The sequence below is a fragment of the Mycteria americana genome, chromosome 1 (genome assembly GCF_035582795.1).
Source record: "Mycteria americana isolate JAX WOST 10 ecotype Jacksonville Zoo and Gardens chromosome 1, USCA_MyAme_1.0, whole genome shotgun sequence".
In the NCBI taxonomy this organism is placed as follows: Eukaryota; Metazoa; Chordata; class Aves; order Ciconiiformes; family Ciconiidae; genus Mycteria; species Mycteria americana.
In genome coordinates, this window is record NC_134365.1 from 15733857 (window position 1) to 15747785 (window position 13929).

The following is a 13929-nucleotide window of genomic DNA, read 5'->3' on the forward strand; positions in this document are numbered from 1 at the left end:
CTCCATAGGACAGCTGACAGCTAACCCACTTTAGTGTATCCTTCAGGACCAGAAAAGCTGCAGCTGGTACCTTATACCCTTTCATCCCTTGTCCCCATCACTGTCATGCTTGGCATGAGGGAGCCAGCTCAGATGATCAACAAAGAACTGAAGTGATAGATGTTTCAGGCCATTATTTCAGTGCTGTTCCGACAGGTAAGTCAGGATAAAGGTGGATGCTCCCAGGGATTTCCTCACACACAGCCAGGGCTGAATCAATACCATGTTCTTACATGCTCCTGAAGAGATCCTGCCCCATCACTGAACCAGAAGCTTTTTCCCCAGAGTTAAAAGAGCATGAACTTACCCACTTGTAAAATAAAGCACCAGCCAGTCCCAGGGTGCCTCCAGCCAGAACTCAGCTGTAATCACTCTGCTGGCTCTTCTCACATGGAGGATTCACTGTCCTTTCAGCTTTGCTAGCTGTAGGTTGTGACATGTGGTTGTAACTGAATGGTCCCCCAGGGGATTCATCCTGAAGGGACTGATCCTTCACAGTCCTGCCCATTTTGGGGCACCAGCGCTGATACATGGCAGGTAAAACTGTCACTCCAGACTGAAGGCCTATTGCACTTGCTGTAGATCCATACAAGTAACTGCATAGCACACAGGAGAATAGGTTCATGGTTCTTGAAGAAGAAAGCAGAGATCTTCCAAGTTTCCAGCAGTCCTGCTCTATTTCCAGCAAGGTTAAAAGCTCTGAAGTGCCCCCATGTAAAAATCAGCCAATCAGTAAACTTCAAAATTAAATTACTTCCTTGATTAAGAGCTTTCAGGGCCTCAGGACAAGATGGGAATATGGGCCCTTTGGCTTTTTTGATTTAGCAATGCATTTCTGAAATTCATTTCTTGGTCTAGCTTCATCCTAGAGATGCTCTTCATGGAGCTGAGTGTAAACCTCACAGCCTCCTGTGCCTGCCAGTCCTTTCTCATTACTTTTGATGCACAGTCTCTGTGGAAACTACAGCTAAAAATAATCACCCTCATCTCCTCTACTGGCACATACTGTTTTCTTCTCTAACTGTAACTGCTTGATCTACCTGCATTCATGATCTTCTGGGAAGAGACCCTACAAGTACCATGCCCATTTCTGCATGAGTCCTCTCCAGGGGTACTGCTGGTGCTGTGCCTGGGGTTATTGCTTGTACGCTGTTGAAGATGCCTTGTATGTCACAGTCACTACTGGGAACCTCCAATAACCCTGAGTTCAGCTCTGAGCTTTTGCAGCTTGAAGGACTGTATCTCTCTTTCTGCTTTGGATCCACTTTTAGTATATTGTGTCCTTTTCTCTCCTCTTCTGATCAGGGATCTCTTGCTGGCCAGCTCAGAGTGAAGTCTTCAGTTGGATTGCAGGCTGTTGCCATGGTGTAAACATGACTTGTTCCAGAAGCATGCTGTCAGTAAAGAGCCCAAATACAACACTGGCCCCTTTGATGAGGAAAAGGCTCCTGAGATGCAATACTCCATGAAGCCCTTGTATAAGAATAGTTCAATTCCAGTCTGAAGGCATCATAGCATCCTTTTGCTGTCTTCAGACTAGGACATTGCACAGCCCCAGAAAAAAAAATATTTTTTCATTAGCTAGCCAGTGTGTCCTTTGCAGTTTGCCAAGTCTTTTGTTTCTTAGCTGGACACCAAGCTTTATGTGACTGCAGGAAGTGACCTCGACAAGCCAGTAATGCCACCCAAATGATACTAACTGCCCTAGCTGAAGATATGAGCACTATAAAAGCATCAACAAAAAACCCCCAGACCTTCAAGGCTACAGGGACCTCTCTGTGGAAGGGGTGTTTCGTTTCAGCCCACAGGACCCAGGATGATATAGAATAAGTGTTCTCTAGTTATTGTAGAGCTTATGAAGTGAAACCTGAGGATAAAATTCCTGTATTACTGTGACTGCTGGGGAAGCAGCTAAAACATTTTGTGCTAATAGAGCCAGAGTAAAAGCAGAAAATAACTGCTTTGGTCTGAAAACTGCATTTTAAACAAAAATACTAAGAAACTTGAAAAGTACAGTCTAGTGGCTCAAAAAGGTAATAATGAAATACAGTATTTTCAAGTCAGAAAAAGGGAAAGAAAAGCCACAGAAGCAGAAAACAGCAGAACCCAGCAGAAAAATTAACATGCACAGTGCAGCCATTCGCCCTAGAGCAAAGGAGAGCTCCAAGGGAACCTGATCATATTAAGTGTGAAGCTAAAATTAGATACTTGCAAAAGCAGATCAGGATGCAAAAGTTAAAAATAGCAGCTGTATCTGCAGAAAGTGGTGGAGAATTAGATTTGAAGTCACCAGAGGAAGATAATGTTAGGGGATGTTATGTATAAATGGGAAAAGAAAAAGGAGCTGGGAACAGCAGCATGTATAACAACGGATAGATTACCATCCCAAGGCAGGGGGTGCAGCAGGTAAGACTATTGCTGCTTTACAAGACAGGAAATGACCCGGAGGACTTGGGACAGATAGCTGCTGATCTTGGGCCACAGAAAGCAAGCACAGCTGTGGACTGGAGTGTGGTCCTTTTAGAGACTACTTCAAACTTTGAACTGAAGTTAAATGGGCAAATGGATTAGAGCTTGTGCTAACACCAGCTTTTACTCAGATTCTAAGTAAAGGATCAGTATACAGCCTCATTGATGACTGCATTAAGTCAAATCGCTGAGCAGACAGGTAAGAGGAAAATGCGGCTGGCAGCGCTAACATTAAGTCACAAGCCAAGAAAAGATAGAGCATGTTTTATGAATAAATGAGGAATTGCTCAAATATTGGTAGGATGTAACACCAAGTACAAACCACCCATTGCTGATGGGGCACAGGTACCTGCAACCCTCCTGGCAGGAACAGCAATCAATCAGGTTCCTTGAACAGGGGATGAATTATGAGAACTGGCTGCCCAAATACAGCCCCACTATTTGCAATGAGTGCTGGTGTAGCAGAATAAGAGGGAACATACCTAGAATCAGCTAGAAAAACACTTTGAAATGTTACTGAGTATTATGAGTTCGGTCCAGGAGGAAAAAAGGAGGGAAGTTCCTGTGTTGGCCAAGCAGCATCCACAGTGAAACAATAACTGAAGACATGGATAGTGGAGAATAGGATCTGGCTGAGGCAGATTTTCCTAAGGAAAGGATACAACAAAAATATGGTCAGGGTTAGCACAGATTTCTCTAGGCTTTAGAGTGCTTGCCCTGAAATGAAGGGCAAAGCCTTTGACTGTGTCCATATGGGCACAACTTTTAAGGATAGCACAACCTAGCTCTATAGTGCTGCCTTCCTAACTCAAGATGAAGAATGAAATATCCAGACAAGAAGAGTGCTACTGAGTGCAGGCAAGTTTTTGCAAGTGAAAAGTATAAAGAAAGCTTCTAAAAACACAGGTCAGAAATTTTGATTTCTTTTTCCCTGCTGAATGTCCATAGGAGGGCAGTGTTATTAAGGGCACACCTGGATCTACTTGACATGCCAGAAGAAAAGGGAATTCCACATGTGAGTCAGGCTCTAAAATACAACTCTGAATAGCTGTTGCTAGCATACACAGACTTGATCTCAACCTTGAAAGAAACTGTCTCGTTTGCTAGTATTTGAGAGGGGGGATGCATTCTTACCCTGTAGCATTCTTTTGAATAATTTCATTATTCAGGTTAATATTTAAAGGTGACTCAGCAGCAAAAACTGGCCTATGACTTTGTAACAACTACTTTGCTTTAGGCTATACAGCAAGTCTGCTAGGAACTAACACATCCTAAGTACTGCCACAAGAGTAAACATAGATAATCCAGGATGATCCAGAATGTCTATCGTGCAGTCATGACTTGCTCAAGAGTCAGGCATTTGTGAAAGCATCGGGGATTATCTTTAGACACCTTCCAAGAGTGAGATACCCTGCCAGCTCCCCACGAGTTTGCAGCAGGGCAGGCAGCCAAACCAGCATGGTGCAGCACAGCATGGCCAAGTTCCCCAGCTTTACAGGCTGCTCAGTTCTAGGGGACAGGGGAAAATAAAAAGTCTGTAGCTACTCTGTATCCTCAAGCAGCTGATGAACCCACAGTCTTACAGCTCTTCACATCAAGGCAGCACCCATCCTCTTTCTTGCTTTCAGCGAGAGCTACACACCTACACCTGCTGCTAGCAACAGGAGGCGTGCAAGCAGAGACAGAGCCCCGATGAATTCGCTGCACATCACAACACTGCTCAGCTCTAGTATAATATAAGCTACTAATACTGCTGTCCTGTCAGCTAGCATTTCAGTGTCCTGGCTCCAGCCTGTGTTTGAGATGGGTTTGCTCACTGGGGTGAGAGTGGCCATAGCAATACAGACCCTGGAGTGACTCCATTCAGCACTGTCTGCACTGGCCTCTGGAGATTTGACATTGTCAGATCTCTCTTGGGCTTGAGTTCCTATGGCTTTTCCTTCAGGCTGGTGGCAAAGCTCTCAGCTACCACCAACACCATGCTAGCTCCCATGGCAGGGACTCTTCTGGGAGTTAGCACAGACAGTATGTACATTTCTCAGCATTGTCACACAGGCCTGACCCTCAGATCACTGGTCACAGCACCCTAAACCACAAATTACTTGGTTCCTTAAACACCTCCTAATGCTGATGGGATTCTGTTCTCCACCATGGAGTTCCCTATTGCTATCCCATACTGACCCCTCAGCTTCATTTTCCTTCACTGCCACCATCCAGTCTTTCTTCCTGCCGTGGGTTTCTGATCACAATTCCTCTCTCTATATCACATGCATCATACTTCATTTCACTCGCTAGAGCTGCATAACTATAGCCTGCTACCAGAAGAATTCATGTACTGTGAGGATTTTCATGAGCTTGCTCCACTGATGGCTGCAAGAGAGATTGCTGCCAGCTGAGGATACCTTACCTACAGAGACCTGGCAGATTTCCAGGCCCTTTGTTCCCTCAATACAGAGGGATCAAGTGCACTGCATCTCCTGATAGCAATGGTGATTGTTGTACAGTCAAGATAAAGCTGGTAAATCAGTCAGTCTCCCCCCACCCCGCCTCTGGCTCTCATGAGTAAATAAGACACTGAGTATTTTGGTGCTGCCAGCATGAATGTGATGTCAATTCAAAGGCAAAGGCTGCTCAGCCCTTTGTGGGTGTCCAGGGTAAATGAGAACAGCTGCTTGCTCCTGCTGCACTATGCTTTTCATTTCATCTCAGCTGCAGGACTCTAGCAGACAAAGCCAGCAGTATTCTGCATCAGTCCCTCCTCCTTGCAAAGGAAAACAAGTCTTATCCTAATGAACCAGAAGGGGACATGTGGTCATTTTTCCTTTTTAAAATCTTGCTTGCTGTGGACTACACCTCACACTCACCTTAGCCTGCAGAGCCAGGATGCTGTTAACATTTAGCTGTGTAGAACACACACTTATGCAGCTTTCATTTGTACAAAACATAACCACATATCTATTGATCTATATTTTACCAGCTATAGTCCTGCCTGCCGTATTTGGTCTCCTTGTCTTCTGAAGGGAAGCACTCTGGGGATGGGACACACTTGTTTCATCTATAAAAATTTTAAGGGAAAGTTTCAGCCCTATGGAAAACAGGATGTCTCTTTGCATATGAAATTTAAGTTTTTATTGAAACAATCACAGTGTGCTAAGCTTTCCAACTCTGTTTCAGGTGTTGGCTAGACCTTAGCCATCAATGAGGCATATACTGATCTAATCCATTCCTGCTCTCATGTGTGCAAAAATACACACAATTACCATTTTACAACTAAGCCGTCCCAATGACTAACAGGGCTATTTGTGACAAAGTCAGTTTGTTGTAGAACTGGAGCTTCAGTTGGTAGATAAGCCCATACTTAGAGAGGAACATAGTTTTGCTAAAAATAAAGGTTAATAAAAAAGTGTTTTAGCTACATCATACATAACCTTAAATCCCAAAGAATTATGAGACTGAAAAACTTAATCTATAATTAGCAGGGTTTTTTCTTAGGCAAGATTCATGGAAGTTTTAGATTTTAGGATGAAATACATATTTTAAATAAGCATGTACAATGATGCAAACAGGGAGCCTCTGGCTAAAAGACAAAAAAACAGGGGGCAGAGGCAAACAATGGCCCATCAGGTGTTAAAAAAACAACATTATGAAGAAGGGACTTCTGAAAAAACTTGGTTCAACCTCTTGCTCAAAGCAGTGCTAACTTGGATCAGGTTACAAATAATAGTTTGCTTTGAAATTTAAAATATAGTAATACTGTAGTAATAGAATTACCAAAACATATAAATATTGATCTTTGTAATCTGGTACCACTGATTCTATCATAGCTCACCACGATGAAATAGCACAGAGCTTTTTATCTCAGGTGTCTATAATTCTGTTAGGAAGAGAATAGAGAAGGTCCAATAGTTTTGATTTTAAAAAAGTCCTATGCGCAGCAACAAAGTAATTTTCTTTCCTCAACTCTTTGTCCCTCTACTTCCCAACTATTCATAGTGATATAGATATAACATTACAAAACAAGCCATCTGTGACAACTGTCAGTACAGGGCAGCATTAGGTAATAAATGAACTCACTTCAAGGAGGAATGAGGATTTAAGGTTTAAAGTTCGTATTTGGAACATGGAACTGATGCAAGCGAAGAGGTCAGAAAGAACACCACAAAAGTCATTGTTAGCAGGGGTTCTTGAGAGGCAGGAGAACAGCTAGCACAAGAGCACTTCAAAATAACACCTCTTTACGTTTATAATCAACTGACTCAGTACTTTAAATCTCAATAAAAGCTTTGTATTCTATGTTAGCTAACACCAAAGCATTGTAATTGCTATATACACAGCCTTTCCACAAGAGTCACGCTACATTTATAGCTCCATACAATTCTGCTGGGTAGGGCCTGGTAGCAGAGATGAAAGAAAAGATCACACTCCTCTTTTATCATCAATACTTCCAGTGAAGCTTCAAGACCCAGTTCAGACCACTGAGATGACAGAAGACTACCCAGCCATAATTCATTTTCTGATGGTAAAGGAAATGCAAACAGCACAGGACTACTAGAAGAATGCACATGCCCTGGCCCACTCAAATATAATGTCTACCCAAGCAAGGATGTGGGGACAGCTGGGTCAATCACTGTGTTAACACCAGTCTGCTTAAAGACCTTTGACCATGAAGCTAAAAACCACTGCATTGTCAAAACCATTTGGCACTTTCATCAGCCCTTCAGATTGTAGCCCAGTGTTGCTAATCAGAAAAGCCCCAAACAAACCCATAATAGAAGTAACTGGTTTCATATCTCACTTCTGAATACAAGAATGATATTGTCCTTCCTAAACCCCACACCTCAGTCTTCTCCTGCTGAGAACTGCCTTTTGGGTTGCAGAAGGTCCAGGACACAGAGGGAAGGTCCCGAAAAAGACTACGTTATGATTTTGAGTGCCATACGTTTGATACAAGAGTTGCAACAGAGTACTGCTTTTCTCTTATCTTCTCTCAAGAGGCTTTTGTAAGGTGAGATACTACTTGCTACTTGAGTAACCACTGAGAAAAGGCAAGCCTGTTTTCTTGTGGCAGTAACACAGCTAGTATTGTTAAATAGGAAACAGCAGAAGCTCATTGCTTTCAAATCCCTTATCCAGGAATGGGGAAGAAATGGAACAGCATGCTTTTAGAAAAAGACACCTGAACATTGCACTTCTTAACTCTTCCAAAAGTAAATTCAAATGAAATTTTGGACAGTTATAAGTAATAAGAGTCCCCACTTTGAGCTGGCAGAAAGAAGTGCTGGGCAGCACCAGGCAGCTTTAGTCTGCAGGAGTCCTCTCTACAAAAAAAAAATCCAAGGCATCAGTGTAAAAACCCCTCTGTAGCACAGATCATTCATTCAGCTAGCAAGGTCAGCAATAGCTAAAGCCATGTCCCAGAAGCTACAAAGCCAATACACGTGCATTGCTGTTACAGCAGGAAGGACTCAAGGCACATTCTTTCAGCAACAGTCATACTTAGTAAAATTCCAGTCCAAAGACTATAATATCAGAAAGTCAGTAGCTCTGGCACACTGAACAAATAGAATTTGTGTTATATACACACCATTATGTCTATTTTCATCACAAACAGCTTAAACAAATCAAAAAACCTGAAGAGCTTGTTTATTAGATTTGTCAACACAAACATTCTTTCTGGGCAATTCACAGAGTCAGATATCTTAATAAAGAAGTCCACATGAGAAGAACCAAATATTGCTCCCAATGAATAAGCTGGACACCGCCAATGAAGACTTGGTCATATTCAGACATCTCCAGTTATATCCCTTCACACACAAGCATTGTTCTTGCATCATTCATAGAAGCCCAGACACTAGCAGTTAGAATATCAGATTTGATTCTACAGTATTTGTAAGAGTTTTGGGCCATACTTTACTCTTTTTTCCCCAAGTGTTTAAGTCATCTATTGCACACATATACACACTCTCATCTTTGTTAAATGAATTTATAGTGAAACTATAAGCTATCTTCTTGTTCAGAGATTGTCCCAAGCCATTAAATAGTAACAACACATTAAACACAGAAGTAATGTCCTTCCAGACAGGCCTGTCAGCAGATTTGATACAGTAATCCAAATGGATTATCTGGAAACCTACATGTGATGGCTGCAAACTCTGACAGAGCTACAAGTTCTACTCAGATGGCTTTTGCAAGGTATCAGTGATAGGAAGAAACTGAACTGCATTTTCACGTGCCCTAGTTGCATTTACATTCCATTTTCCAGGCAATGCTTGTTAGAACTAAAGAAGTTGCAGTAATAACCCCAATGCAGTTGATTCTCACCCATCCCTCCTATGAGGCTAATTTAAGAACCTGGAAGGGTCTGCATCCAGATAACCTCAACATTTTGCTCTTCAAAAACCTGTAATAAAAAGCTACACAACTTCAAAAGGCATAATATATTTCAAGATAATTAAACACTTCAATTGGAGTATCCAAGACCTTGTGTCAAACCATAGTACAAAACAGACTTTTGTACAAAGTATCATCAGTTATTATTGAAATAAATCCTAATGGCCCCATGCTCTTGACAGTGTGATGCACAAGCAGAAGCACTTCAAAGTATCACCTTGTTTTTATATTCCTCTCTGAGTTGGATATATTCCTGGACTTTGAGAAATTCTGTTTGATTGGTTGCGCAGGTTGGTGTCCTTGTATACAAACCAAATATTTCCTCCCCATAAAACCATATTAAGCAAGCCAAACACCTGTAAGTTAAGGAAAAAAGGTGAGATTAAGGTTGCTTTTTTTTTTAAAGCCAGAATATTACTTCAAGGCAAGCCAGAAACAACCACTATCTTTGGCACCCCTTTGATTTGGACAAGACATTTCCACATGCTTTAGAGTACTACAAGCTATTTTAAACAGACAACTTTGTCTGTGAGACAGTCAACTTACTCTATCCTTTGCAAGGAATTAGACAAATTCTTTTCAGTCACGCAGCACCTCTGCGTATACATGTCCAGAGCACATAATTAGCCAATGAATAACAGCCAGAGTTTTGAAAAGCAGGATTCACTAGGAAGATCATACAATAAGCCTCATTTGCCCTGCTGTGAAGAGTTTTTTCTGTGAACGTGAGCTTTATATCATTGTATTACAAGGAACATTTATTTGATGTCTAAAAATGTTCACAGTTTATTAAAAAGTTAGGTTCAGCACCAAAAGACAGAGCAGGAAGCATAGTGTTTCCTTCTTACTTATATCAGTCAAACCACTTGGGTGGTTCAATAACATTTTAAGGTGCTCTTGGCTACAGACAAATAATATAGAAACTCAAATGTGTCTGGAAATGCTGCAGCTAACAGCTCTACAGACAGATCCTACAAGTTGGTTCTCTTAATTTTCTTTGACAAAACAAGTTTCCTTCTAAAGAAAAAAAACTGGTCCATGTTTCACCACAGTATTAATGGGCCTGAATGACTGATAACCCATAAAGCAATATTAACAGACAAAGCAACACAAGCAATCAGTAGAACAGGGCTCTCAGGTGCCACTGGTGACTTTCTAACACACTTATGCACCCATATGGCAGAAGGCATACATACCACAGACACATTCAGAGTTCCCATGCTGGTCACAGAAGCAAAACGACAAGTTGTTCCTGGTGCTTTGCAAGATTCAATTCCTGGAATAATGCTAGCCCCTGTGGACACTTTGATGTCAGCAAGTGCCTTTGCCCAAGCAAAAGTACTGACCAGCCACAGAAAGGCTGTTATGACAGTGACAGCAAAGTCCTACAGAAGAGAAGTACTCATTATTAGGTTAAAAAAATTTGCATGAATGTACATGAGAGCGCAAGGCAGAGATAGTATTGATTATATCACCAAAATAACTGCATCAGCGCTAGTGATCACAAGCAAATTTAACAATGTTGTAATTACAACGCAAGTTATTTTGTGTTGATAATCAGCTACAAAACTGTATGCCTTTTGCATCTATCAGGCATAAGCAATCTTATCCTTTGTAAGAAGTTAGTTTCTAAAATCAGATGCCAAGCACTTCGTTATGAAAATTTAAGTCAAAGTTTAGTAAAGTGGGGATGACAGGGGAGAAAGGGCAGAGGATTTAAAGCTAGACAGCTGATATGCTAAAATTTGGCTTGAAAGGTTGCTAGGTCTGTTTCTGGGCATGCTCTGAAATTTCTCATTCTGAGGATCAGGGCTTTGGTATTTAAGGTGAACTAAAATTCACAATGTAACTATTTCCCTCTACCAATTGTATCTGCACAGCAGGTGCTCTACACAGGGAAAATTCCCAGAGAGTAACAGAGGAGGTTCTACCTACGGAACAACTGTATATTCAAATACACGATACAAAAGAAAAAGTTGTGGTGAAGACACTGTTCACTGAGAAGGTAGAACTTCATTCCACTCTGCTTCAATAACTGCATAAGGTGTGATGCCATGGATGTTCAAGGGCTTTGGGTCCCCTTTTCTGCTTGAGTGCTCTAGTGACTAGTCTGACACTTGTGTTCACACCCCATCTAACTTTTGGTATTCATAAATTATTCAGATATTCTTGTATTAGCAGTATTTCTCATCTCTTTGTGGTTTCAAAGGCAAAACATTAAAATATCTTAGTATTACTTACAGTTAGCGGAAACTTGCTATTTTGCTGATACACATGCTTATATCCAATATATACCACAAGGGCAGTAATACAGTAGAGGAATACCAACACTGCAAGCGTAACAAAGAACTGTGCAGAAGAGGAGAAGTTGCCCACAAGATAGACATCAGTCCAAGTACCACCACAGCGTTTTGGGTCTGGTGCACTAAATACAACAGTATTCAACCTGCAAAGAGTATATCCTTCACATAGTTAGAGTTCGCTATACAGTAGAAACTTCATATAATCATGCTTCACAATAACAGTGCTTCAGCATTCTGGTTGTGTAAGTTTACTCTAAAAGACAATTTCTATTTGTATAATGTATTAGTTATACAACACAAAGATTGTCAAGATATCTGAAGACTGTTCCACATCCTACATTGAGATATGCAATAGCAACTTCAGGAGAAGAATCTTAATCTTATCTTTAGAGCAACTGAAGAAAGAAACCCTGATTTGGAAGCAGACTTAACATTATTTTAGGGACTGGCAGTTAAATGAGGGGATCAGGACTTAAAAAGGCACTGAGTCGCATTACAGCTATAAGAAAATACAAGCACAGGAAGTTCAATAAAACCTGTGTGACTAGCAGCAACCACTCAGTGACCAGCACAGAATCATTTCAGATTCCCACTCTCCCCTCTAAGTGCTGTTACGATGCCAGGTTTTGTGACCAAATTCTATACTTCTGTAGTCGTTTTTACTAGCTGGCTTCTGAATCCATTTCTATACTCACACCTATGCTTATTGAACACATATGGAACACTGAGTCTGTGCTTGTTGTAACTGCAGCTGTGAGAACAAAGAGGAAGCCTTCCTCCTTGTGCTCCAGGAAAGGAGCTTGTCTCTACAAGAGCACTACAATGACAGTGGAGTATTTAGTTTTTATGTACCCAACACCCTCACCAAGATCATAGTGGAATAAACTGAAAAGTAAGTATTTTCCATTCAGTCTTCAAACAAAAGTATTATAATGACACATCCAAAATAAGATTATCTGGGCCTCCAAAGCAACTAGAAATTGATGAAAAAATAGGCTGTTAAAATTAATTGTATTGTTTTGCTTATTAATTACCTTCTGTAGCATTCATGCACTGCTAGAATAGAGCTTAAGGTAGAGTGATACAAAGCAGTAATAAAGCCTATTGCTATTTCTACCTACTTCTTTCTATAGGGCACGGACAACTACAATGCTTTTGAACAATTACATCTAAATATGTATTTATTGCTACTACAAAGAAAGCCAGAGGTTTCACGTGCTCATTCAGCTATATACAGTAAGTACATACAGGGAGACAGATGGTGAAAAAAGTGAATAATAAATAATTAGTGTATTAGTGACAACTGAAGAGCTAATACTCACCTGAATGGATATGCAAAAGCAGCTGTAACTGTTTTGTTTACCACACCTTTGCAGGAAACTAGAAGGGTAGTTTCACCTCGAAAGCCTCCACACGTGGCAAAAGCAAAGATGGAAAAAATCTAGGAATTGATACATAGACATATTAGTGCACACCACTAGAGCTCAAAGGAAATAACATTTAGCTCAAACAGCTAATGAAAGCAAGAAATAGGGACAAAGTTAGCAATGGTTAAGTATGAAGTGATGTCAAGAGGTAATGAAAACGTTGAATTTCTATAATCCAAAAACATAAGCAACACCACTAACAAAACCCATGCAAAAGTTCTTTTTGTTTATATTTTTTCTTAGCTCTACAGCAAAGGTTTTTTTGTTTTGAACACTAAAAGCCAGCACAGTACCCCTTGCAGTTGGTAAGGGAAATATTTTTAGGCATCTCAGACATCAACAACTGTAGATTAGAGTAGCTAGAAGGTATATGCTCAGAGTATTGCACATCAGCTTGACTCTGAGTAGCTCTTGTTCTCCCTTTGTTGACTAGCAAAACCCTAAACCCCAATAATTAGAACATACAGCAGCACAAGTTACTGTGACAAACTTGTGATTAACACATAGATTTTATGTATCAGCAGAACTGGTTTCTTCCCTCCTAGTCAGAGGGCTTGGCTGAAGAGCAGCCTTGTCTTGAACATCCACTACCAGTGACATGAGGCACGGAACAGGCAGCCCATTAGCACACACCTCTTCAGGGCTACCCAGCTAAGACACAGGAGCAAACCCAGGCCTGGGAAAGGAGAAGAAACAGCCCCACAAGGAGAATGAGGCCTCCTCCTGTGCCCCCCCCAGCCCCACTCACCCACTCAAGGACCTTAATGAAGCCCAGAGGCTCCAAGAGCAAGCCAAAGTCCACCCTCAAGTCAGCCATCCTGAGAGACACCAGAGCAGCCAGCACAGACCCACACCACCACCCGCCCACAGCTGCAGCCCCACACAGGCACCTCCCTATAGGGCCAGCCCCTGTGCCCCTCCCTGCCACACCCACTTACCTCACACTGGGCTGGCCCCGCCCCCTGTTACCTCACGCTGGGGCTGGTCCCACCCACAGTTACCTCACACCGGGGCTTTTCAGCCCCAAATCAGAGGCCGGGGGAGCCAGCCCCAGTGGGAGGGGAGAGCCCAGCTGCGTGGGGTGGGTGCCACTGCCATGGAGGACCTTGTCTGTGTCCCGGGGAAATGGCGCAGTAACTGTCCATGTCAAAGGAACAGCTTGGGCCATTTTGTGGAGTGAGGCAGCAGTGACGTCCTTCCTTCCTTCCCCGGGAGGCTGAAGGGGCTGTGATGGGCTGAAGCTAGAAGGTGCTGCTGCAGCGAAGGCCATGAGAGCTGCCGTGTCAGGGCTATGTGCCCTC

General features: G+C 42.0%; 1 protein-coding gene across 1 annotated transcript; it reads right to left on the reverse strand.

The window, feature by feature from the left end:
• Positions 1–9122: 9122 nt before the first annotated feature.
• On the reverse strand, positions 9123–13445 carry SYPL1 (synaptophysin like 1). The gene is made up of 5 exons (XM_075491525.1): positions 13377–13445; positions 12524–12642; positions 11140–11344; positions 10095–10283; positions 9123–9254 (listed from the first exon to the last, which is right to left on the reverse strand). Exons 1-5 carry the CDS (start codon positions 13443–13445, stop codon positions 9123–9125), a joined length of 714 nt encoding a protein of 237 aa, XP_075347640.1.
• Positions 13446–13929: the final 484 nt, after the last annotated feature.